Source organism: Sorex araneus, chromosome 8 (genome assembly GCF_027595985.1).
Source record: "Sorex araneus isolate mSorAra2 chromosome 8, mSorAra2.pri, whole genome shotgun sequence".
In the NCBI taxonomy this organism is placed as follows: Eukaryota; Metazoa; Chordata; class Mammalia; order Eulipotyphla; family Soricidae; genus Sorex; species Sorex araneus.
The window spans coordinates 63,092,154-63,119,109 of NC_073309.1; the positions used below are offsets into that span (position 1 = coordinate 63,092,154).

Sequence of the window (26,956 nt, forward strand, 5' to 3'; positions counted from 1 at the left end):
AATTTTCTCAGTTTTAGAAATGAATTTTCACTTCTAACATACTTTCTATGCAGGTATAAGCAAGTATTTTTAATACAATAAAGTATATGATTTTGTGTTTTGATAAAATAAGAAAGTTATCTTCACAGTTTTTGTTAAAAATAATGACTCTATTGTAAAAGAGGTATCTGCCAATACCGCTTTTCATAGTCATATGAGGCATATGATTATGCATGTTTGCAAAAGAAAACACTAATGCAATGTTGTATAGGTACAGTGCTTATAAATAGTGAGTTACTCTTTACTGTGTATCCTTCCAGTGTATACTTACAAATTATGTCTGGAAATGTTATATGGGAATGGCATACCCACTAAAATTCAAGGCTACTTTTTTTAAGGTTGTTTACAATAATTTGATACATCCAATATACAAACACAAATCCCATCACCATTACATCTTACTCACCACTATTATTTTGTGTTTTCCTAGCCACCATTCAAGTCTGCCCCAATAACAGGTCATAAATGATTTATTTTGTATTGTTTGTTCTGAATAATTCTAAAAATGATCAAAAAAAGATTCTTTAGAAGAAAGTGTGAAGATTGTTGCATCTTACCCTGGAGCTATTCAGACTTTGTATAAGAGATTACTAACATGTTGTGACAGACTAAGCCTTGTGTGCTATTAGTTTTTTTAACTGAGATTGATTGCCTCCTAACTTACATCATATCCAACGTGTGCTACTCCTGGTACATCAGTGATATGTAGTATGAGATACCGCTGCTGTGCACTTCAGGAATTCTAAAATTTTAAATAAGGTTATACCTGGTGTTAATTTTTTATCCGGATGACAAAATTTGAACCAGAGTTGGCCACATGAAAGGCAAGTGGCTTAACCCTGCCCTATATCTCTGCAGGCCTGTCTCTGATAATACTTTTAATGCTATACCTCATATATCTTATAGGTACCCTAATCTCAAAACATTAAACCACCTGAACTCAGAAAGCAGATATTGATCAACATTAAGATTATAAGTGTGAGGGGCTGGAGCGATAGCATGGCAGGTAGGGCGTTTGCCTTCCATGCGGCAGACCCAGGTTCAATTCCCAGCATCCCACATGGTCCCCTGAGCACCACCAGGGGTAATTCCTGAGTGCAGAGCCAGGAGTAACCCCGGTGCATTGCCGGGTGTAACCCAAAAAGCCAAAAAAAAAACACACTATTAGCATGAAATGTATCTCTGTATCACTTTATCACTATCATCCCATTGCGCATCGATTCGCTTGAGCAGGCACCAGTGACGTCTCCATTATGAGACTTGTTGTTACTGTTTTGGGAATATCGAATACGGGAAGCTTGCCAGGCTCTGCCGTGCGGGCGGGATACTCTTGGTATCTTGCCGGGCTCTCTGAGAGGGACAGAGGAATCAAACCCGGGTCGGCCACATGCAAGGCACATGCCCTAATCGCTGGCTATCGCTCCAGCCTGAGAAACTAAATAGTCACTTGTGCTTAATTAAATCATAATACATTCCTAGATATGCCCAATATAATTATATGCAGGTGAAAAGTTGGCTAAAAAGATATGATTAAAGCGTTCACACACCTCCTGATGTCAGCAGTAGATATTTAATGCAGATTATAACCGGGCCTCACAGCTTTCCTTTTCTCTGTCCCCATGTCCTCGGCTTAATCTTTTTCAGGGCAATGATTTGGTGCCATCTAGTGAAGTACTGGATACATGTTTCTAATGAACACAGTTTTGACACTTGATGATTAGCAGAAATGTAGGTAGCATTCAAAACTTAAGATCACAAGTAATGAAACCTGAAATACTGCCTATCATGTTTATGCCACATTAGTTTCTAAAACAAAAACCAAATTGTCTGTGTGTCTTATTTGTACATTCAACACATCATTTGGACTTTTCCATGTGGGGTGGCATTTTGCCAGGTACTTAGGACTCCACAGATGACAAGCAAATAGTCTCTCTCTCTTTATAATACTGCCAAGAAACTTGCATCTTTAGTGAGGAAGCATATAAGTAAATGACACAATTGCACTGACACTTGACAGGAACAACTCTACCTATTTTATATGTGTTTCTGTTAATTACTGCAGAACTCTAAGCTAGGCATTAGTATTGGTAGTTTATTGATTTGATGTATGGACATTGAAATTAATTTGTCAAAAGTACGTGTTGGAAGTAACAACTTTGAGCCCAGCTCCTTCTGAGCTCAAAGACTATTTCTTCTGCACAGATATAGTCCTTGTTGGATATACCCAACAATCAGGAAAGATTAAGAACACCACGGAAAGTTTAATTCCATGAATCTGACCACTATCAAAATAGTGTAAAAAGAAGACAGGCCATTTCTAATTCTTCCCTGAATTTGATTCTACACAATCATAATGTCTTTTTTCTTGCTCTCACAGTTCAGAATCAGCGATCTTTCAAAACTCACTTGCACCACTCTAATGCAGAGATCTTTTTTATTCATCTCCTGGCTAATGACCACCAGCAGATCATCCTGTAAGCTCCCTCCATGACTCAGCACTATTTATGTGATGTGCACTTTGCTTTCCTTGAAAATAATTAGTCTTTATTTTCAGAGACAAGTTATCTTTGCTCTAACAGGTCAGGGACTATCTGTATCTTGCTCCAGTTGAATATTTTTTAGTCTGTCATAAAACACCAGTATAATATGAAGAAATTGGTGTCATTTTATAGACTGTGAGAGAACACACTATTTTTAAAACAAAAAACTTTATGTTGCTCTTAAGAAATAAATTGGCATATGGCAGATGTAAAATACTATATCTTTCACAAAATCAAAAAAAATTATTTTAGGCAAAAGACAGCAAAATCATTGCATCTTTTACCTTTTTTGTTGCCGTTGCCATACTTCCACTCCCAACTATATATTATACAACAGTGTAGTGTTTTCTTTACAGAATGTTGGTATTTGACTTAACTTAGCATTTAAAGCAAGAAACTTGGAGATGTCATTGAAAGCAGTAGTTAATAGAAAAGTCAAGCTACCTAACTTATATGGAAAAGCATGTTTTTTACTTGGAAATGTACTAGTACAAAATTATTTTTAAATGGGGCTGGAGCGATAACACAGCGGGTAGGGCATTTGTCTTGCATGCAGTCAACCCAGGTTCGATTCCCAGCATCCCATATGTCCCCCCCGGGCACCACCAGGAGTAATTCCTGAGTGCAGAGCCAGGAGTAACCCTTGTGCATCGTCACGCCAGGTTTGACCCACAAAGCAAAAAAGAAAAAAAAGTTTTTAAATACCCAGTGAAGTTAGAAAGATCAGCAATTGTGTGACTTTCCAGAAAAGAGTTCTATTTGCCCTAAAGTTCTAGATTGTAAAATAAAATTGCAATTTTTCCAATCCCCATTAATTTGATGATTCATTCAGAAACCCCATACTGATTTTTATTTTAGCACATTTTGGGATTACTGGTATATTTTACTTTTACTTTTCATTTTTTATTTCCTGTACAATCAATTCTGCATTGAAACTAAATTTTAAGCCCTTCAAGGACATAAGGCCTGTGTTTTCAAATGCAGCAACAAATGGGCAAATTATTTTTTATTTCATTAGAGAAATACTCTGTTCCATTCCATTTAGATAGTGGAATTAACTTAATATATAGTCTTAATGTAAGTTTTAGCTGAGAAAAGTTGAAGCAGTTAAAAAAACGACTTAAAGCTAAAACTGTTAGCTTTTGGAAATGCATGCACTTAGACACATACTATTTTTTCAGCTCACATACCAGTTACTAAAAACTAATTTTAATGCCCTATCCAGTACTTCACTGTTGTCATTGTATCACTGTCACACTGTTATCACGTTGCTCATTGATTTGCTCGAGCGGGCAGCAGTAACGTCTCCATTGTGAGACTTGTTGTTACTGTTTTTGGCATATCGAATATGCCACGCGAGATACTCTTGATGGCTTGCCGGTTCTCCGAGAGGGGAGGAGAAATGAAAGCCGGGGTGGCTGCATGCAAGGCAAACACCCTACCTGCTTGATTTACAAAGTTTTTCATATTTAATTTTCAGTATGCAGTTTTCCCACACTTATCCTATTACTAGTGTCAACTCCCTTTACCAGTGTCCCCATTTACTCTCCTAGTCCCCGGACTGCCTCCTTGGCAGGTACATTTTCTTTAGTTTGGTTATTAGAATTTGAATGTCATGCTTTGAGTTTCAATGTTTCTGTTGTTAAGATACATAGTTAAATAATACCTCTTTACCACCAGTGTCTCCATAGTCTTTTCCCCCTGCCCTCTTACCTTCCATCCACCTCTTCTTCTATTAAATCTTCTCTCCGCTCAGTTTTACAAGCAGAAAGTCATTAGCCTAGACTAAAAGTATTGATTTTATGATCAAATGTATAAAAAGACAATTTTAAGTAGATTTAAGATACACAAAATTAAACTCACATCTACTTCTCCAAAGTGTTATCCAAGGGTTGTAAGTAAAATAAATAATGTTTTCTTATAAAAATATTCACAACTTCATTTACCTTATTTATTTGGATATGGCCTCAGGATCCAAACCCAAATGCTATTAGCTCAAAGTACTACAAAGTACAATTATATATTATTGAAATAAACAAAGGCAAAGACAGATGGATTTTATGCTTCATTGATTCCAATGACTGATCTTCCATCTGCATTCCAAATGATATTTTCCTGGAGCAAATAATTGACAAATATGGATTGTAACTAATCAGAAATAATGGAACATAAAAAAGCAAAGAAATAACATTTTTATTTTCTAATTATTTAGTATATTTTATGATATACAGAACCATGTACATGCAATATATTACAAAATGCTAATATTTTCATGTGACTCACTGAAGGCAGATGGACAGAGCAGGAGAAAATCAATGAAGCAAGACTCCTAGCTCCCTTTTTGCCATCCACTTTTACAGGAACATTTGTCTTCCAGGCATTTCAGGAAATTATCTTTTCTGTCTGGTTTCCTTTGTCCTCACTGAAAGTGAGTGGAATAAGAAAGATCATGATTTAAACAGAAGCTGGTTTGGAGGGTCTAGAAATAGAAATTACTTGTTAGGGTTTTTACTTTGTTTTTATATGTTTTTTAATTTTATTAGAATCTCCATGAGAATGCCTGGGATTACATTAACTAAAGATCCACAAAATGATATGTTTTTAAAAGCAGTCATACTTTTGCACATCTTTAATTTTGTTAATTTCATTTATGTATGCATTTTAGCTTAGGAATATATATGTATTCATAAAAAATTATACTGAGAAGAAGTCAACATTACAATTCCTATTTTTAATAGCAACAAGGTGGATAATGATATTATTTTAATCATATGGGCGGTATGTTTGTTTTACCATAACACATATACCTCCTTTGCATACCAGCATAAGAAGGTTTGTTTATACCCTATGTATTCTATGTTCTCTTAGAATAACAAAATGTCAAGCTTCAGAACTTGTTTAATCTCCAGGGGCGGCCAGGGGAGGCCCCGATGGCTCTCTTCCTCACCGCCCAGGTTGGGTGGTCTCAGGCCACACCCCCAGCCCGGGCAGCCCAGGTCATGGGGCAGATGGGGGAGGAAATGAGGGCCAAGCTGGTTGGTTGATCAGTTGCTGTATATTCCATTCTCCCCATGCGCCTGTTCCAGTCTCTCCAAGCCCCCCACTCTAGCCTCTCGCTGCCCCTCATTCCTGTCTCCTCCTGTCTCTCCTGCCCATCTGTCCAGGCTCTACCCTGCCCCCCTTCTTTCACCCTATTCCTCCCTTGTCTCTCCACTCCCAGTACTCTGGGCCATTGCTACACCCAGTCTGGTAGCAAAATTAATATAAGAAAGCCCTTCCTGGTGGCCCATCAGGTTCAAGGGCGGAAACACCACCTAGGGGTGTTCATCTTCTCTTAACATCTTAATAACCATCTTAATATTAGTTATTTTTGTATGGACACAGTAGGAGATACATCGAGGCTTGTAGGGCAGCTCTCCTGGGAACATCTTGCCACAGACTCAGACTATAGTGCTCAGGCCAGATTAATTGTTTCTAACCTTAGCAGGGTCCAAATCTAGTTATTGCTTTTTGGATCATGACAGCATCTGTCCATAACCAAGCTCTTAACTTATAGTTAAGTATTATGTCACTTTGGCAAGGTCTATTTCAATGCCAGGGTAGCACATGGCTCACCACTAGCTCCGGGTCCATCCAGGCGCTCATTGGGACCCTGCTTTTGGGGGTGCTAGGAAGTTAGGGCAACTGAGGCTTAAGTTGAGAGAACAGATGCCCAGGAGGTAAATAGCATTGAGTCAATTAACTCCCAAGTTACAAAAGCATAGCATTAACTGTCTTCCTGTGTCCATACAAAGAGGGCATTGCTCTGAATTAACTGTGCAGAGGACTTAAGGAGAAGAGAAAAACAAAACAATATTTACAAGCCAACAGAGAACAAAGAAAAAAGTTACAAATAAACACCAAGAAATGGGAGCACTGTGATGGGAGTAACCCAATAAACCTAAGCTCCCTGCAGCAAGGCAGAAAGGACAAACCAATGTTATCCTACAAGAACTCACATCACAGAGATCAGAAAATTGCATCCCAGAATGTAAGTGCATTATTTAATATCATATGATTATTTAGTGCTCTGGCATAATTTAGATACAGATCTACACTTCAGTACTATAGTCTAGATAGAGTTTGCCAGACGAAGAACATTTCTTTCAAAATTCTCTAGAAAACTGTGGCAGTAAAACCAGAGAGGAAATACGTGGCTGAAGAATATAAAGGCATGATTTCTTCCGATTACATTGATGAAATTACTATCTATTCACAAGGTTCATTGACTTAATTATTCATTTAGATACCCGTCTCTCCTCTCTGTCACCTTGCTGTTAAAGACAAACCCTTTTAAGCATGAGCACAGCAATATACATTTTGTATCACGCCACATTTCTCTACACCTCTGCTGCATCTTCCTTAAAAGAATTTTCTATAGTTGCAGTCTTTTCAAACCCAGTCCTGACACAGTTTCTCATCTCAAGTATCTTTCATTTCTTGTGATAGCCAGGGGGGGCTTCTTGCTGCCAAATTCCCTGGTCAATTCTGTGATTTTAGTAAACATCCCAGTAGGATTGCCCACAGGTCAGCACTTCATCCCACTTAAAGTGTCTTTTTTATTTCTTAACATGGCACTATTTTCTAGTACTATTTATTACTTCTGTTGGGCTCTTTTTCTGGTCCTGTAAATGTAGTATGCCTCAGAACTCTGTTCTAGAAGCCTTTCTCCGTGTATGTCTTCTCTCTAAGGCCTTGTTTCGCCTCTGGCTAACAAGCCATCAATTTTTCTGAAAACTGTATCTATATAAGCAGTCATATACAACTTTATAAAATTTGCCTAACTCTTGATTTTTTCAAAACTCACCTCATCTGAGTAAATTACCATGACCAAACTATGACCCCACTACTCAAGTCCCTCATCTGGAGGTCATCCTAGATTCTTTTATGATTTGAGATTTTCTTTAATTTTATTTTTCCATCTTACTGTCTAATGGAACCTTTATTCTGAAATTCAAAACTCTCAACTTTATCCCCCCAAATATAAAAATTTTAATTTTGTTCATCACCTTTCCAATTATTTCTCAAAAAGACCAATGCAATATCCTTTTTTTGGTCCCTTTAGTTATGGTCTCCATTATACATTTTCCACACTGTAGTTAGTCTTTCCAAAATTTAGTTTATATTATTACTCCACCATTTTCATAAAGTTCACGAATACCTGTTCATCTTATATAGCATAAAATCCAAATACTCTGATTTTTACAGAGTTTCATAATTGGGTTATTAAGCTTTCCAATTTCATCTTTCACATTATCAAATGTGTGCTAGGCATACTAGCTCCCTTACTTTTTAAACACTGTTCTCTTAATTCAATAAGCATATGGAGATTCAAGAATTTTGTAATAAAAATTAGGACAGCTAACATAGATTAAATACTTTTTCTTACTAAACTGCTAAGCAATTGGCATGTTTTAATTTAATATTCCCAGTAAATCTTTGAAGCAGATTTTATTGTTGTTATGATCCCTGAGGAGCTGGAGAGATGCATAGCGGGTAGGGTGTTTGCTTGGCTGACCCGGGTTCATTCCTCTGTCCCTCTTGGAGAGCCCAGAAAGCTACCGAAAGTATCACTCCTGCATGGCAGAGCCTGGCAAGCTATCCGTGGTGTGTTCAATATGCCAAAAACAATAACAACAAGTCTCACAATGGAGACCTTACTGGTGCCTGCTCGAGCAAATCAATGAACAATGGGAGGATAGTGCTACAGACACTGCTATGATCCCTGAGATACCAAGATGTTAAAATTTGAGGGCCCAGAGAGTAAGAAGTAGAATTAGTATTCATACTCAGGTCACCACATTCGTTCATCTGCTCCCCAGTCCCATGAGATGCTGACTTCTCCTAGTTGATTCACTGCCTCGGTGGCTTTCCCTCTGTTTTTGTGTCCATGACTACCTCATAGATCAGATCAGATTACATATTACATGTTACCTTAAGACCTCCAATGACAATGAATCCCCCTTTCCACAGACACTCTTCAAAGAAGCACCTAGTCACACAAATATCACTATTTATATATTTGCACTCACATACACCAGCTTTCAGCTTATTTGATTTTCTTTTTATTCTCTCTCTCCTGTCTAAATTTCAGAATGAAAGTGTTGGGAGGATACTGAAGTGAAAATGAATTACTCCCAACAAGGCATATGGTACATGAGTCAATTAGGGTGGAGAGATGGTACAGGAGATAAGACACTTGCCTTGCATGAAACTATGGTAGCAGCCACCCTCGTTTGATTCCCTGGCACTGCATATTGACTATTGCTTCGAATACCCCAAAGATAGGACAGGGATGATTCTTTAGCATAGATTCAGTAACATTGCCTAAGCACTGTTAAGTGTCCACTCCAAGAGCCAGATAAAGAGTCATCTAATAGGAAGGATCTTTATGAGAAACACTTTATTCAGGATTCAGTGAATAGCAAAATGAATTTTTGTAGATAATTATATGCCTATTTTGAATTTTATTTATATTTTCGCCATGAAGTGAATATTTCACACGTATATAGAAAATATTTAACCTATTCTTTACTTCAGATTAAGAACCTCATGTAAAATGTGTACATTGTTTTAAAATTGTTAAAGTCCCAGGGAGATAGCATGCATGGTAGGTCTACTACATGCTGCTTGCCTTGCATGTAGTCTGCAGAGTTCATTCCCTGGCCCCACAGATGATCCCTTGAGCACTACCAGGATACATGCCTGAACACAGAGCCAGGAGTGAGCTCTGAGCACAACTGGGTGTGGCAAAACAAAACAAAGCAAAACAAAATATAAATACTTATAGTCACGAATTCTTCTTGTCAAGTGTGCTTCTTAAATTAATTCTACAAAAACTGGTTTACTCAAAGTGTATAATCTTTGGTAGTAAATTGTGGTGACTAAATTAAAATAGAATATTGAAGGAAAACCTGCACATCATGAGACCCTGGGAAGACTGGAGACAGCTGATGGGTGACAGACATGAAGGAACATCATCATCATCATCATCATCATCTTCATCATCATCTTCATCATCATCATCATCATCGATTTTCTCAAGCAGGCCCAGTAACGTTTCCATTCGTCCTAGCCCTGAGATTTTAGCAGCCTTTCTTTACTCATCCTTTCCAACGGTGCCACATTGGAGGCTCTTTCAGGGTTAGGGGAATGAGATCTATCATGGTTACTGGTTTTGGCATATGAATATGCCACAGGGAGCTAGCCAGGCTCTCCCAAAAGGAACATGATAGAGATGAGCATATAGCTGAGAATCAAATAACACAGAGCATATAGCTTATAGAAGTTCAGAGGATCTTCCATGGACAGATATAAGATATAAAATAAATTTCTAAAAGTAAATCTTATGTAGTATTATTTGAATATTTGGGGAAATAGAAATGTATTTACTGAAATTATAGAATTAAAATTTACAGCATCATTTAAACTTACTAGAATAATCAGATAGGTTTCCTTTATACAGATAGGTCCATAAGCATTAAGAAAAATATGAAAACTAGATCAATAAAACCTCTGAAGAAAAAGTTACATTAAAGATATCCTTTCTAGTTTCTCACATTCCCTTTATATGGAAAACTCAACATGGAGGATTAGTTAAACGTGCTGATTCACTCCAACATTTTTGGAAGTTTATGGGTATGTTTTATTGAAATGAGTAAAGTGACTGGAAATAAAATTCAAGTTATCTCAGAGAATGTCTCATTAGATGAAATTTACTAAATATTGCAGTAATCAAGACAAAATTTCTATAATTTTGTTTAATATTGCCAAACTTTTAGTGCACACAAAGCTCACCCTTTTTTTTCTCACTGTAGATATGTATGATCTGAAACAACTTCACTTTCTTTGCCAATTGTTTCCAAATTAAGAAAAAAAGGAAACTAAAAAGTATTTTTTTAAATAAGCAATGGAAAGTATAAGCCTGGCAATGGTATTTGAAGATTCTGCAACATATGGTGCTATTGTTCCCACATGTTCATCTCATATTCCTGGAACTTACCACAGTCCTGGTGATAACAAGGTCTCAGTAAATAGTAGCTAATTACTATATTTCATATTTAAATAATAACTATTGATTTTTCCTCTACCATATTTCAGAGAAAATACCCATGCATTCAATAAGAATGCAACGCTATTTTTAGTTTAGAAGTGTAGAAGCATTTAACCCACCTTTTAAATTCTATTTTGGGGCTGGAGTGGTAGTAGAGTGGTTAGGACATTTGCACTGCATATGGCCAGCCTAAGTTCAAGCCCCATCACTCCATATGGACCTCAAGACCCACCAGCAGTGATTCCTGAGCACAAAGCCAGGAATAAGCCTTGGACACTGCAGGAGATGTGTGTGTGGGTGTGTGTGTATCTATCTTTTTCTCTCCCCCCACCTCTCTCTACATATATATATATATAGTATTATATATGTGCATATATATACATATAAAACTCTGTCATAAAAGCTAGTTTAGCCAATCTAAGATTCAGCATTAGTCCTGGACATCAGATACATGGACCAAAGAAACTGACCAACTAAAGTCTTCAATGCTGATAGTTGTAACTGTTGATTACATGACATTCATGACATGATTTTAGGTCCTTGAGATAATTTTTGTGCAAATTTAACTAATCCAGTCAATTCGATCCATAATGAAATAATTATCTATTTGAACTAAATGGGGGGAAATCATTGCGCCGAGAAAACAAATTACTACTGAACTATGCATACATCTGATGCAAATAAGGGCTGTGTGACTTCCTGCCTCATCTGAATCATCTTCAGATTTTCTATAAGGAAGTCTTAATGAAAGGGGTTATAGGGGCTGAAGCGATAGCACAGCGGGTAGGGCGTTTGCCTTGCACGCGGCTGACCCGGGTTCGATTCCCAGCATCCCATATGGTCCCCTGAGCACTGCCAAGAGTAACTCCCTGAGTGCAGAGCTAGGAGTAACCCCTATGTATCACCAGGTGTGACCCAAAAAGGAAAAAAAAAAGAATAATTGCACTTAAAATAAAATATGATTTTTTTTTTAAAAAGGGGGTTATAGTAAATATAATACCTAAAACTGAATTTTTGTAGTATTTATTTGACATCAGTGGGTATTCAGGGTACTCTATGCTACATTTTTTGCTTCACAATATAGACTTAATCTGAAATCACTTCTTCACTTTCTTTATCAGTTGATTCTAAATAGAGACTAAGAATTCCTAAATATATTAAACAAATATGTATAAACAATTATATTTTGAGAGGCTACAACTTCAGACACTAGAGGACACTATGCCAAAGGGACAGTTTTGCCAATAAATCAAGCTTAAAACCTTTCTTGAGGCCTTATTGTACACTTAGGCCATCTAAAATGCAAAGCCAAACCCCATTACTGCAAAATATCTATTCACTTTCAATACTGAAACAACTTGAGGTAACCATAATTTCTTATTGATTGTGTTGCCATTTGGCCATTTCCTGTTGAATAGAAAGCTTTGTGGGAATGAACACTCTTTTTGTCTATTTTTCATATTGGGAACATTATATTGATCTCTATGAAGCTGTGGTTTCCCTGAACTTCTGAGTTTTCTTGCCTTCTGTAAGATATCCTCAAGTAGCCTTTTAAGGAAAGGGGAATGGAGGAAACTGAAGAGTTTGCTCATCAGAAAACACCCTTATTCAATCATCCTCTGATTTTTCTTCCTAAATATAAAAAGTATCTCTTACTGTCTTCCAGCATCTAGTGGTAGTATAAGAGTCTAGCAACAAGAGAAATAGTGCAGGAGGAGAGATGCTTCCTTGCACATGATCAAACTCAAGTCCAGTTGCTGGCATATTCTGAGCCCAATCAGAAGGAATCCCCGAGGGCAGATCCTTTAATAAGCCCTGAGCACTGCTAGGTGTGGCCCAAAAATACACTCCTTCCCATCAAAGTAATAAGTCTAATACCAGTCAATTTTTTGTGTATTTGCATATGACTAGATCACATTCCTTCTCTGAAAAGTTTCAATATCTTATTTTTACTACCATTTCCCTAAATCTTCACAATAATTATTTTAGGAAACCTCCATTTTTCTTCATTATGTTGCACCCCTTTCATCTAATTTTTTTTTTCATAGAAAAATTCCCTGTGCAATGCTGTTGATCTTCTCTACTCTTTCAATATTTCCTTTCATTTTAGAAATGTGTTCATCTGGCATTTGACCTCATGCTTGAATCCCATATGCATTCATATTTTTTCTCATAATTCCATATATAATATTTTGTTTTAACTTCCGTGTTAATTCTCTTTATTCTAAAACTATACATTTTATAAAGTGCAATCATATTTTTAATTTCCAGTTGCTCATTGACAATTTTCCTTTTCACAGTAGGTACATTGTATAGGTTGTATAAACCATTCTAAAGTTATTAGAATTTCTTCTAATCTCTGAGTTTTCTCTCTATGTTGGTCTGATTTTCTGCACATTTACTTAGTCATTCCTGACCAAACATAGTGAACAGAGAGGTTCAACTGCGCCTGGTATTGATAACTGAATAAGGGTCAAGTATATGCAAGGCATACACCTTAACCCCTAGCCTATCTCTCTGAGCATACTTTTCCATGCTTTGTAGAATAGATATGCTTGGAAATACTGTATATTAAGTTAGATCTTGGCACTGCATTCTATGGTACATAGTAAGGAGAATTCCAACATCAGAATGCAGTAGCCTTTGTTCTGAAGTTCCAGTGCCAAAATCAGTTGCCATAAGTTTTTTTTTTTTTTGCAATGCTTGGATGGTTAACAGTTCCTATAATTTTTAATTTTTTTCATTACCCTGCATTTACAAGGAAGATGAGATCAATTTTTTCCTGTCCTATTTTCAAAGCCCTGCCTCGTGTGCAACATCTTTAACAATTATTTCTGAGTCCCTACTTCTACCTCTCTTTTTCAAGATAGTGGCTTCTTTCTCAGAAGCTATGTCTGCATAAATATTGATGAGTCTTATCTCATCCCACATATTTAATTATCACTCTCATCACCTACTGTCCACTAGAAATGTGTTAAAGTTTTTCTCCGCTAATTATTCTTACACCATTATCTTTTGCTTTTACAGCTTTTCTTTCACATGTTTTATTCCTTTATTATTATTTTAATGAGATTTGAGGAAGGAAAGGCACTTTAAATCTACCATTGTAAGGCAGAATTACACCTTATATTTCCTACCTTATAAAAAAATTAATAAGGGAAGGTATTATTCAAGCCTAATAAAAAATAAGTATTTTGTTTGTTAGCATCTATCAAGAAGATGATGTCTTCTTATTTATTTCAATATAAAAACTTTTCATATACTTATCATTTAAGAGTTTAGAAATGTTTACTTAAGACTTTATATAATCACAGTCTTTACTTCTAGTATATACACAGATTATATTCAAATAGAAACATTAAAAATATGTTCATCTTTTTCTAGTTATAACTTCAATTTTTCATAATTATATATATTCATTTATATATATTGAGTTTATATATATTGTATATATACATTTATATATATTGAGTTAAAATATTCAAAATAGATTTATTTTAAATTCTTGTTTTCTATTCTGTATAGAGTGCCCCAGACAGTCTATAAAAACATGCCCAATTTATTAGGCTTAAAAATATTATCAAGCAATAATTCACTATGAAAGCATATTATGATATTATCATATTGAGTTTCTCAAAAGGAAAATTTATACTAATTTCAGAATTTATTAAATACTACAAATTACAGGATTTAGAATTATCACTGATATATTGTATAAAATATACTACCGCCATTATAATTTTTCTATATTCACAACTTCGTGCTATTTCAGTTATATTATTCTTATGAGGATTACCCACAAAGAAAATGTAGCCAAAATGAGTTAATTTTGTGCTTTACTTGCTTTGCAAATCTGTTCTTTCCCTTCCAAATACATAGAACTGACCAAAATATCAATCAGTTATGAGGATACAAAGAATGCAGGGTTTTTATTAGTTAACTTTTCTCTGAGGAGGCAGAGTGTTTTCTTGTTGATATAAACTGCACAAAGTCTGGAAGTGTAGAGGTGAGGGATTGAAGGTGATCTAGTCTGGTGAAACAGATTTCATGGAAAATTTATTTACTTTTTCTCATTTTTTGGAAAAAAGCACCTGATGAATTAGTATAATGATAATAACTATCCCCCCACTTATTTAATTTGGGTATACAAATCATATTTCTTTAACATTTTATACTTTAGTTTTGCAGAATTTAAAAATTTATCTATTGTGATTCAAATTATAGCTGAATATATAGTACCAATTATAAATGATTATTTGTTCAGAATATCAGGGGCTGGAGAAATAGCACAGCAGGTAGGGCATTTGCCTTGCATGCGGCCGACCCGGGTTTGATTCCTCTGTCACTCTCAGAGAGCCTGGCAAGCTACCAAGTGTATCCTGCCTGCATAGCAGAGCCTGGCAAGCTACCTGTGTCGTATTTGATATGCCAAAAACAGTAACAACAAGTCTCACAATGGAGACGTTACTGGTGGCCGCTCAAGCAAATCGATGAACAATGGGAACGACAGTGACAGTGAGAGTGATGTGTTATCAGAGGCTGGAGAGAGCACAGCTGATAAGGCATTTGCCTTGCAACCAGCCATGCCAGATCCAATTCCTGGCAACATATATGTTCCCCTGAACACCGCCAAGAGTGATCCCCAAATGCAGAGCCAGGAAAAAGCTTCTGAGCATAGCTGGGTGTGGCCTCCAAACCAAAACGAACAAACAAAAATGATTTCAATCCCATTAATTGCTTTCTTTCCCATATCTCTTTTTTAGTCTTGGCATGCTTGTTGGAATCACTGGAAATGTTCATCCAACATCTTTATGTTTCTTTGTTTCAGCATGTGGAAAGTTGATGAAAATCACTGGCCCAATTACAGTCAAGACATCTGGAACCCGATTTGGTGCATGGATGACAGACCCTTTGGCATCTGAAAAAAATAACAGAGTATGTTGCTTTCATAAACAACTTTGCTTCAAATTATGTTTAATTTATATTTAATGTCTACTGAACTATTCATTATTTACAGGGATGTTTCTTCCAACTTGAAAGGGGTTACATTGTTTGAAACTTTCAATTTAATAACACTAACATATAAAGATACATATACCAAATTAATACCAGTATTAAGTCTAATTTTACTGATTTTGATTTTGTTGTTCAATTTGAAAGGTATACAAATTCTCTTTATACTTCTCAAAACTTTATCTAAGTCTCTTAGGAAAGTTTAACTTTTCTAAAAATTCTACCTTAGTATAGCAAAAGAAAATGTAGATAAGTGAAAAAACTCAGAGGCAATAACCAAATATTTATAAGTTAAAATATCCTGAAATTTATAAGTAACTGTAAAAATAGTGGTGAAACTTTTGCAAAGTATTTTCCTAAGTTAACAGTGCCTATGTTATATAAATCAATATACTAAAAGCTACTGTAGCTTTATTTATGCTCTATGACAGCACCTCTCTGAATAGATTATGATTCTCTGTCTTATTGGGAAACATACAAACTATGCTGTATTAAATTTCTTAAGGGTTAGATCCAAATGAGATTAGCAACTCAACTAGTAAAATGCTTCCAGTAAGAACTAGTTTTACTCAAAACTTAATTTGTGAGTCTTACCAGAATTTTTCATGACATTTTTAAGAAGAAATAAGTAGAATATGCAAAGTTAGACAGCAAAGATTTTTCAGGTCAAGAAATGGGCTAAATAAATTTGCTCAAGGTGATATTTTTTTTTGCAGTTGTCACTGACTCCATCAATAAATCAAACAACTGAATGAAGTAGCTGATTTGCTCTGGTGTATATTTGGTGATACGCCATGAAATGTCAAAAGTTGAAAGCCAAAAAAAAAAAAAGACAAAAAGTAAATCAACTTCAAGTCAGTAGATTCCAGTTGCCTTTCCACATAGACTGTGCCACTGTTTTTGTAAGGTCCACAGTAAGAGCATGGCTTTTAGTGCCTGGGAATGATGATATGAACTGTGCTGACTCTCATTCTCTTTATTGCAGAATTTGTTTTTAAGTGCAGAATTAAGTTACTCCATTTACTTTTCCCTTCTTCTCAGGTCTGGTACATGGACAGTTATACTAACAATAAAATTGTCCGAGAGTACAAGTCAATGGCAGACTTCGTCAGTGGGGCAGAATCAAGGACATACAACCTTCCCTTCAAGTGGGCTGGAACTAATCATGTGGTCTACAACGGCTCCCTCTATTTTAATAAGTATCAGAGCAACATCATCATCAAATACAGCTTTGATATGGGGAGAGTGCTTGCCCAACGAAGCCTCGAGTATGCTGGCTTTCACAATGTGTACCCCTACACGTGGGGTGGATTCTCTGACATCGACTTGATGGCTGATGAAATAGGACTGTGGGCTGTGTATGCAACTAACCAGAATGCAGGCAATATTGTCATCAGCCAGCTCAACCAAGACACCCTGGAGGTGATGAAGAGCTGGAGCACCGGGTATCCCAAGCGAAGCGCAGGGGAGTCTTTCATGATCTGTGGGACGCTGTATGTCACAAACTCCCACTTAACTGGAGCCAAGGTGTATTACTCCTATTCTACCAAAACCTCCACCTATGAGTACACGGACATTCCCTTTCACAACCAATACTTCCACATATCCATGCTTGACTACAATGCGAGGGATAGAGCCCTTTATGCCTGGAACAACGGTCACCAGGTCCTGTTTAATGTCACTCTCTTCCACATCATTAAGACTGAGGATGATACATAAGCTAGTGTAGCTTGTTTTCATTGATGTAAAGAGTCGTGTGTGATCAGCTCTATAATACCCCTTCTCTCCCTTATTATAAATTTTCATCATTTCTCCAAAGCATCGTTATCATAGAAATTGGTGTTTTAGAAAACAACTGAGTGTGTCTAAAGTTAACTGTTGAAAATGCATCTTAATTCTTAAATTTGCAAGGCCTGTCATGTCCTTGTCATGAAAAACACTAAAGGGAGCTTACATGGTTAAAGTCATAGTTTTGCAAATAATTCATGATCTGCCTTATATTAGAGTCAAAGACTAATGGTGGCTTAAATGCATGAATGTCTTTTATTTTTGACTGTAATTTTTTTACTGTCCTTTGCTCCACATCAAGAAATATTTTGGTAGGAATTAGGAGGAAAAAAAGCACTTTCCCCCCGTTTATTTCTAAAAAAAATATTAAATATTTAATTTATATGGGAAATAATATATTACTTTGCTGTTATACAATTCTCTGATGCGGTGCTCTACAGTCATTTTTAAATCTCTTGCTAATATGTATTTCTACCATTGTAACCACCATTGTGCAATTCTATCTCTTCACTTCTGTGAAAGTAATATTTTTAAAAAATACACTGAAGTTTAATCTCAGTAATTATTATAGGTAAGTTTTCGAGCGTGGTTAAGAAGAAAATATCTTTTCTGTTTATCCTTACAAGGCATCATAATCTAAAAAGAAAAAAACAACTGGGTCCCTTAAATAGGTACTGATTTACCAAAAGACTATTGGACCGCTGACCCTGGATGATGAAAGCGGTTCACCAATTACACTATTAGCTTACAGTTGCTTGAAAAGATGCAGCTGAGTCGCTCAGAGTCACAAAAATTGGATATGACTTGACTCAAATAAATTTTGTCCTTTACAAATAATTATACAAGTATCTTAACAATATTATAATGCTACATGCAATAATGCAATTCTAAGGAACATAGATAGGATCAGAATTCTAAAAAAACATGAAGCACACCTAAGAATTCATAAAATAAAAATTTCTATAATGTCAACTAGACTTATAGCATGAGCACTGGAGAATTATTGGCAAGACTTGTGTTCGAGAAAATGACGGGAAAACATGGGAGTTGCCTATTGGGTGAAAATGTTGAAATAACTAATTCAGAAAACAAGATTGGAAAGCTCTTCCATGTTCAGATCCCTGATTCATTGTGTGTATGAAGAATGTAATCAAAAGAGAAAGGTTTAAAAATATTTTATAACTCCAAAACCATATAATCAATATATATCAAATATGTCACAAAGTTGAGTTTGGATGTAATTTCCATACCTTAAAAATACCTAAGCAGTTTCACAAAAACTCATATGGGAACTAGTATGGTTTTATAATTTAAAAAGCATATTCTAATAAATGACATATATGAATTATTATAAATGTTTAGTTTCACATACATAGTATCCTATTTTCTTTGTAAAGATATAAGATAAAACATTATGTTAAAAATAGTATTATGGAAATAATTCACTTTAAATGTGACAGATAAAAGAGAATTCTCAATCATCTTACTGTCAAAATTGTAGGATTAAGTAAACAAATCCTAAAATTGTTAGTTTAACAATGATTATATTTTGCCTACAAAATTAGCATGATTTAATAATCACTTTTGCAATGTCTTCTTCTCTTTAAAAAATGTTTATATAAGTTCTTTGCTTTTAAAATTTAGGGTTTCACATCATTGTACACATTCCACAAAATAATATATTGATACTTTGTATATCAAGAGTTTGTATGAAGAAAGTCAATTTCAGAAATGGATTGCATTTTTAAGTAGATGGCCTTTTAAAGAGTATTGGGATCTTCATTACTGGTGTTTTACTTTTAAATAAAAACTATGGAATATGATATCACATAGATGCAAACCTGGAAAATAACAGCATTTTTTTGTGAAATGTGCACCTTGTAAAGCACTTCGCTGTTTCTATGTAATTGTTTCATCACCATCTCGGATTTATAGTGTACGTGCTGCTAGAGCAAGCACAACTTTTATTATTGTCAGTAGAAGTGGAGGTAACATAAGTTTAAAAATGTGATTTTCATTGAACACTTACAATTTAAAAGCATTTTCTTAGTAAAATGTTATCAGTTTTGTGCCTGAAATAAATAATAACTTACTCTAATCGGTGTTGTTGTTTTTTTAATCTTGAATCACCTTTACAAGGGAAATAAGATAAGCTTTTTGGAGGGTGGAGGTAGTGGGCCACACCCAGTGATAGTCCTGGCCTTCTCCTGGCTCTGTGCTCAGGGATCAATTCTGGCAGAGCTCAGGGGAGTGTCTACAATACAGGGATCAAACTCAAGTTTGTCTTGTGCAAAGCGTATGCCGTACATGATGGAATATCTCCCTGGACTCTGGTGATGATTGTTTTAAAATCATATGTCTAATCCAACCATAAAAGAAATTCAAGTTTAGAAAGTATTAATCTTTAAGGATCTGTGTGAGATAAAAAGATATTATAAGTATAAGGGTGCTTGCCTTAAAGGCAAACTGTCATATAATCTCTAGCACTGCATATGGCCCCCTAAGCACCATCAGGCTTGATCCTTTAGCACCTACCGAGGAGTAAGTCCTAAAAACCATTAAGTATGGCCCAAACCCCCTCAATCAAAATATGAAAGAATCTCTGTAACTAATATTTTCATTAACACTAACAAAATTTCATATCATTCATATTATACTGTGTTCAATATCTGATCTTGTCTATGTGACACTTGTGTTTATAGCACTGGAAAAATTTTATAATGCTTATATATTTGGGTTTAGAGAATGACATCATTATAGTGCATACTGATATAAGGAAATTAAAGAGAAAATAATGCAGATATCTGCATGCAACATGCAATTAGATTTATCATAAATTCATGTTTCTTATGACCATATTCATAGGACCCATTCATCCTTAGAATCAGTAATATTCTCCATGATAAAATCTTATCACCATAAAATAATGGCTATTTCTTATTAATTTGGATATATACTAAAATTATTGACTTTATATCTAAAAGTCACTAAACTTAAGGGCCAGAGAGATTGTACAGAAGTACGACTGACCCAGGTTAGATCCTCGGCACTATGTATGGTCCTAAAAACATCAGCAGGTGCTGAGTCTGGGGTAATCCCTGAGCACAACTGCATGTGCAACCCCCCAAAAAAAGAAATAAATAAAAACACTACATTTACAAGTAAACATACTGAGGCAGGAGAATTTTTAACATAACATAAAACAGTACTTATGTTCATCTGAAAATATGCCAGTTATTTTCCTACATTGGTTACATTAGATATAATATTCTTTGCTTTATTTTTTAAGTGACTTTTTTTTAGAAGCAAACTGTGCTCTCCTTGGTACTCAGTTTTAGGAGATTTTTTTTCTGCAAATGTAAATTTTAATAGAACGGGTAATGAAATTAATGGTATACCTGTAAGAGCAAACATGAAACAAATAGACATTACACAGTTTCTATGAGTCAAGGATTTTTTTAAAATTATGGATAGTTTTGGAAACATTGAAAAATGAATTTCTGCTTATTGATGAAGTAGGTATTTATTTATATTTTATTTATATCCTTTAATAAATATGACTTAAGTTTCTATGTTATAAAAGAATCCACAGTTATAGGCAAAGCAGTTGTTGCATCCTTTCATTATCACTTAAGTGAACCATGAAAAAAACTGCCATAAAGTGATGTACCTTAGCACTATAAGCAGTGAGCATTAACTAAAATGTTGATATTATACAAAACCTTAATCTCTGCTGATTGCTAGGAATATCATTTGAGAAAGACTCAGGTGTACTGAATACCATTCAGTTCAGTATGATGTATCCATATTGAAATCAAGATTATTGGATGATTGCCTCATGTAAGATAGGTTAGCTCAACATAATGATATTACAAATTTTTTTCACAATGATTTTTTCAGATAAGGTCTCAGACTTAAGAAATTAACATATGGAAGAAAATGTAAATTTTCCAAAATGTTTCAATTATTTTTCTATTAAATAGCACTGCACTGTCTGTAGTACTGACATCCTGTTGTTCACCAATTTGCTCGAGCAGGCACCAGTATCGTCTCCATTGTGAGACTTTTGTTACTGTTTTTGATATATCGAATGTGCCATGGGTATCTTACCAGGTTCTGCCGTGCAGGTGGGATACTCTCAGTAGCTTGGCAGGCTCTCCAAGAGGGACAGAGGAATCGAACCCGAGTCGGCCGCATGCAAGGCAAATGCCTATCCACTGTGCTTAAATTTTTGAATAATCTTTCAAATAAAGAGTATAAACTATTGAGGCCAGGAGATAGCTCAACTGGTAGAGCACAGCTCTACCAGTATGAAACCCTGAGTGCAATCCCTAGCCTTGCAGGCCCCGCCCACCAACCATCATATGGGTGTGGCCCAAGTCCCCCTCTTTCTTCCTCCCCCTCCCCCCTGCTGCCATTACTCCATACCACCAGGGTAGGCACTGCAGGGGGCAGTCACGCTAATGAAAAGGGACAAGAAAAGAAACTACTTGCTCTACTCTTTAACCAATATAAAGAAATATTCTCCAAATTGACTTCAAAAATGTATTATAATTCACATATTTTGATTGAACTATTGCATCAGGCTTAGAGGAATTTCAATCATATTTGGAATCTCATCTGTCTCCAAAATGTTCAAGTGGGAGACTCCATTGAAACTCAATTCCTCAATCACCAAATGAGTTTGCAAGTACAAATTATGAAATATTATGTTTTTAAAAAATAGGAAATCAATATGAAAGGACCAAGTTTTACCCTGCCAAAAATAGTTTTACCTTTCCTACCTATAACTATCTTAAAACATTCCTACTCAGAAATATAAAATAATAAGGTATGTGTGAAAAAGTTAAGGTGCATCTTATGCTGCAAGGGGTTTTCTGATAAAATACAACACATGCAGCTCAGTATCGAGTTTCATCATCACTTAAGAATTGTCTTCTCAGAAGAGTTTGCACCATTTGTTGCAAAAGACTGTGTATATGGCCATATATATCATTCCTTAACACAAGTTGGACTTGGAAATAACACGTATTAGCAGATATTTCTAGAAAATAAATGCTTATGACAGAGATCTGCAATAAATGAGTTTACAGAAAGAAACATTAGTCATTTTAAGTTTTGCATGCTATAGAAATTTATCATACTGCTGAATTTGGTAATTCATATCCAGTCAGCTCCTGGTCATCGCCATTTGAATTAACATGAGTTTATAAGCTACTAATTCACATTTCACTAATGGAGAAGTTATGGACATCCCAGCTAGATCATGCTATTATTTATTCATTCATTTATTCAAAAAACTATATCTCAGTCAAACTATGTGTCAAATGGGTTCTAAATTCTGGATAGATAACTATCAATATAGACTTCTGTGCATATATTCTATTGATAATAGACAGCAACAAAAGCTCACTTAAAAAGCTCACTCATTTAATTGTTGTGAAACAAATAAGCTTATATGATAAAAAGTGATTGGATATTTGCTATGTGTTAGTACAGTAGGAGAAGACATAAAAAGAAGATAAATGGTATGCTCTGAGAAGTACTATGGACATGGAAAATTAAGTCAAAGAACGGACTATTACTATCTGGTCCCCAAAAAACAATTTGTCTCTTTTTCTCTTTATTCCTGGAAATCAGAAATCAAAAACTTAATCTCTATTACAGAATACTTTTACGTCTAGAGTTTAGAATCTTCTTTTGTGAATGACTAGACTGAAAATATATGCTAAATGTCGTGTGTGGATGTGTTTGCAAATTCTTTTATTTGCAATTTTTCAGTTTCTCAAAAACCATCACTATGTCAATAAAATCTAATTTAATCCATCTTTATTAAAACATCTTTAGATAGAGCAATGAATGTCAGTCATCTGTCTTTCAATTCTCAGGAAGTCTATCTTACTTCAAAGAGAAGAATCAGCATCTTATTATTAGGATTTCTTTTCTTGAAATAACTCAAGGTCAAGTTGTTTCCTATAAAAACTCTAAAGCTATTATAAAAAAAAAAACTAGAACTAAATCCAATTATACTTCTCTGATCTAGCCTTAGGCCGCACTCTTGCCAGTTCTGTGATTTAACTGTCTTTATCATATGGCTTGTTCTACATTTATTTGAATCTGGAGAATATTGTCTTAAAATTTTAACATGGTCTTTTAGCAGTACCGTTAGACTCCAGAACTGAGCAGATGTGGTATACTCTATCAATTTAACTGCAAACTCCTCTTTCGAAATTAACTACCCAGACAATACATAAGCAGCAGAGTAAGGTGATTACAGTTGCCTTCGGCACTTAATCTATTGTTAGAGAAAATAAAAGATCATTGTGTCTTTTAAAAATCTAGTCATGTTTGTATAGATAAAGTCATATTGGGTAGGCAATTGAAGTTGATTTTTTTTTGTCAGTGACTTATTCTTTGATTCCATCCCGTGAGTACTCACTTCCCACTTCCCTATTCCTTCCACGTTGCGCCCCCCACCCCATCCATGTTACAGTCTTTTAAATACTTTAAATTGGGAACCTTCTCGAGAGTGCTGTTGAGAAGCCAAAGCCAACTGAGTTTGATCCCCAGTACCCAGTATGGTCTGCTAAACCCTACCAGGAGTAGTCTCTGAGCCAGGACCAAGCCCTGGACACTGCCAGGAATCACCCCCAAACAAAAACATTTGTTTTTGCCAGTTCATTTTTTACTAGCTTACACTGTGATGTGAACAAAAATTATGAAAGCAAGTATTCCTTGTGCCTTGTCTCTGTTGTGTCTATTAAACTTCATGTGAAACTACTCCTGGCAAACGAAAATATGGATTAAGAAAAAAGTTAAATACAGCCTAAGTAACGGTTTCTTATATTCAAATGATGTTCGTGATTCTCAGATTTGCTTTGGCAGAGTGATGTTTTTCTTTTCTCTGTCTGTCTGTCTGTCTGTCTGTGTCTTGGTCTTTGTCTGTGTCTCTGTCTGTGTCTCTGTCTCTCTCTTTCTCTCCCTCAATCTTTCTGACTGTTTGTCTCTCTGTATCTCATTTTGTTTGGGGACACACATATGGCTGTGCTGAATGGTTAGACCAGACTCTGAGTCTACCAGCTATACTATTCTTCGGTCCCCTGGTATCAGACAATCTTGTAATTCTTCCTTGGAAGTGTGAACTAAGCAAACAAAACCAAAGAAATCTTTCCATTATACAATTATTTCTAGCTTTCAAGTCTGTTTTTATCTTTAGTATATCATATAAAGCCTTCTAAAAGCCCTGTTAAAATCAGGAAGGCAGAAAAATGACATATAGTACAAATAAAAAAATACAGCATTATGTTTCTCTATCTATAAGTCTTCCTATATAGTCCACAGCCATCTTATGTTCAGTATGTTTCAAACCACAAACCTTATCTTACTCTCATTTTTATCTGTATTTGATTTTTCCTACCTCTCTCACAAAAATACCAGCCTATCTGAAGTTTTGCTTTCTATCTTATCTTTAGTTCTATAAATGCAATTCTTATCCAACATCATACACTATGAAAAAATAAAACCTTAGTTTTAAAACCATAATCAATGCCTTTTACAGGTATTTGTTCTTAACTATCATCTTTCAATTGTTTCCACTCCTCTGATCTTTATGTTATGTGCAGAATTACCGTTTTGTTTGGAAATTCTGCTTTTATCAATTGATCTCTGATTAGATTCATATATAAATTTATATTTTGGTTTAGTTACTACTACTGGGAATGACTTTAAAGAATGCTCTCTGACAGAGCCATCCTTCTACTTTTTTTTTAAATTTATTTTATTGAATCACCAAGTGGAAAGTTACAAAGTTCTCAGGCTTATATCTCAGTTATACAATGCTCAAACACCCATCCCTTCACCAGTGCCCATATTCCACCACCAATAAAAACAAAAACAAACAAAAACAGTATACATCCCACCCCTCACCCCCCAAAGCCTCCCCCCCCGTGCGTGATTGATAATTTCACTTCCTTTTCTCTTTACCTTGATTACATTCCAGATTTCAACACACGACTCACTATTATTGTTGGAGTTTCAAAACAGACTCACTATTTTTGTTGGAATTTATCCCCCAAGAATACAGCTCTACTGACAAGGAAATATTTGATAATAAGTTTTCCACTGATGAGAATGAAGAGATAAAAAGTCACGCGGCCACGGTAGCGGCCGCGCGGTTTACAATTTCTGTATTATAGTAATTAAGTCCAGGGAGATTTAAGTTGGAAAATGAATCATTTCCCTTCCAGGAACAGCATATAGCAAAAGCTTAGTTCACAGTCTCCATACATGGTTGCAAGCACTTGCTGGAACCCCAAATCCTAAAGCTGTCTCTGGTTCCTGCTCGTTTCACATCCACCGGCTGTGCAAAGGGATGGCCACCCGGGTCGAAACTCGGCCGGAGCCATCCTTCTACTTTTTAAGTTAGATTAGGGATTATACCTATTTCATAACTCACAATCAAGAGTTACCTTATTTTTTATTAGATTTCAATGCATCATTAAGAATTCACTTAGAAGATCGTATTATGTATAAAAGCTATAAAAAGAATATTTTTTTCTTTCCCAAACCACCAGTATTAAGTTGTCAAAAATATCAAATCTCACTATTTAATTATTTGTTTCCTTTAAGTTAGTGAATACTCAAGAACAAGAGTTATGACTCCTGATTTACTCTTTGTTAACGTCTCTAGCATGTACTGCTATGGAATACCCAAGCTATGGGTAAATAATCAAATAATTGTAAAAGTGACTGACAAGTAATCTTGTTTCTATGTCTAAAACTCTCTACAATCTTTGCTCCATTCTAAGAACTTCATGAGAAATTAACATTTCTCAATTTATTTTATTGGCATTAGATTTTTATCTTACTAACATAAAATTCTAAATATAAAAGTATCAATAAGATAAACCCTAATTTAGTTTACTTTATCAAGTGAACTTGGCTCTGACATCATAAATTTTATTTCATGACTACACACAAAGAAATTTTGCTTAAAGAATTTCCATAGTTATTTGAAAATTTTTCTTTAACAATTATTGTTTGGGGCTGGAGCGATAGCACAGCGGGTACGGCACTTGCCTTGCATGTGGCCGACCCAGGTTTGGTTCCTCCACCCCTCTCGGAGAGCCCGGCAAGCTACTGAGAGTATTTTATCCACAAGGCAGAGCCTGGCAAGCTACCTGTGGTGTATCCAATATGCCAAAAACAGTAACAACAAGTTTCACAATGGAAATGTTGCTGGTGCCTCTAGAGCAAATCAATGAGCAATGGGATGACAGTGATACAGTGATCATTATTTGAAAAATAGAAGGCTTAATTTTTTTCCCTAGTCTACATTTTGGTCTTGACTGTGCCTTCTTCTCTTTGTAGGAAATGTACTTTTTCTTTGGTATAACTAAGTGGACATTACTATCCAAAGAACAAATGCCTCTAGGTGAGAAAAAAGTAAAGAAGTTATACTCTATTTCTCTCTTCTGGCTTTGTT

General features: G+C 35.4%; 1 protein-coding gene across 1 annotated transcript in view; it reads left to right on the plus strand.

The window, feature by feature from the left end:
• The window catches only part of OLFM3 (olfactomedin 3), a 205,656-nt gene extending 186,086 nt beyond the window's left edge, over nucleotides 1-19,570 (plus strand). The window contains exons 5-6 of the mRNA XM_055146161.1: nucleotides 15,500-15,606; nucleotides 16,726-19,570. Of these exons, the coding sequence (XP_055002136.1) occupies nucleotides 15,500-15,606; nucleotides 16,726-17,403 (785 nt within the window). The 3' untranslated portion in view covers nucleotides 17,404-19,570. The remainder of the gene's footprint in view (nucleotides 1-15,499; nucleotides 15,607-16,725) is intronic.
• Nucleotides 19,571-26,956: the final 7,386 nt, after the last annotated feature.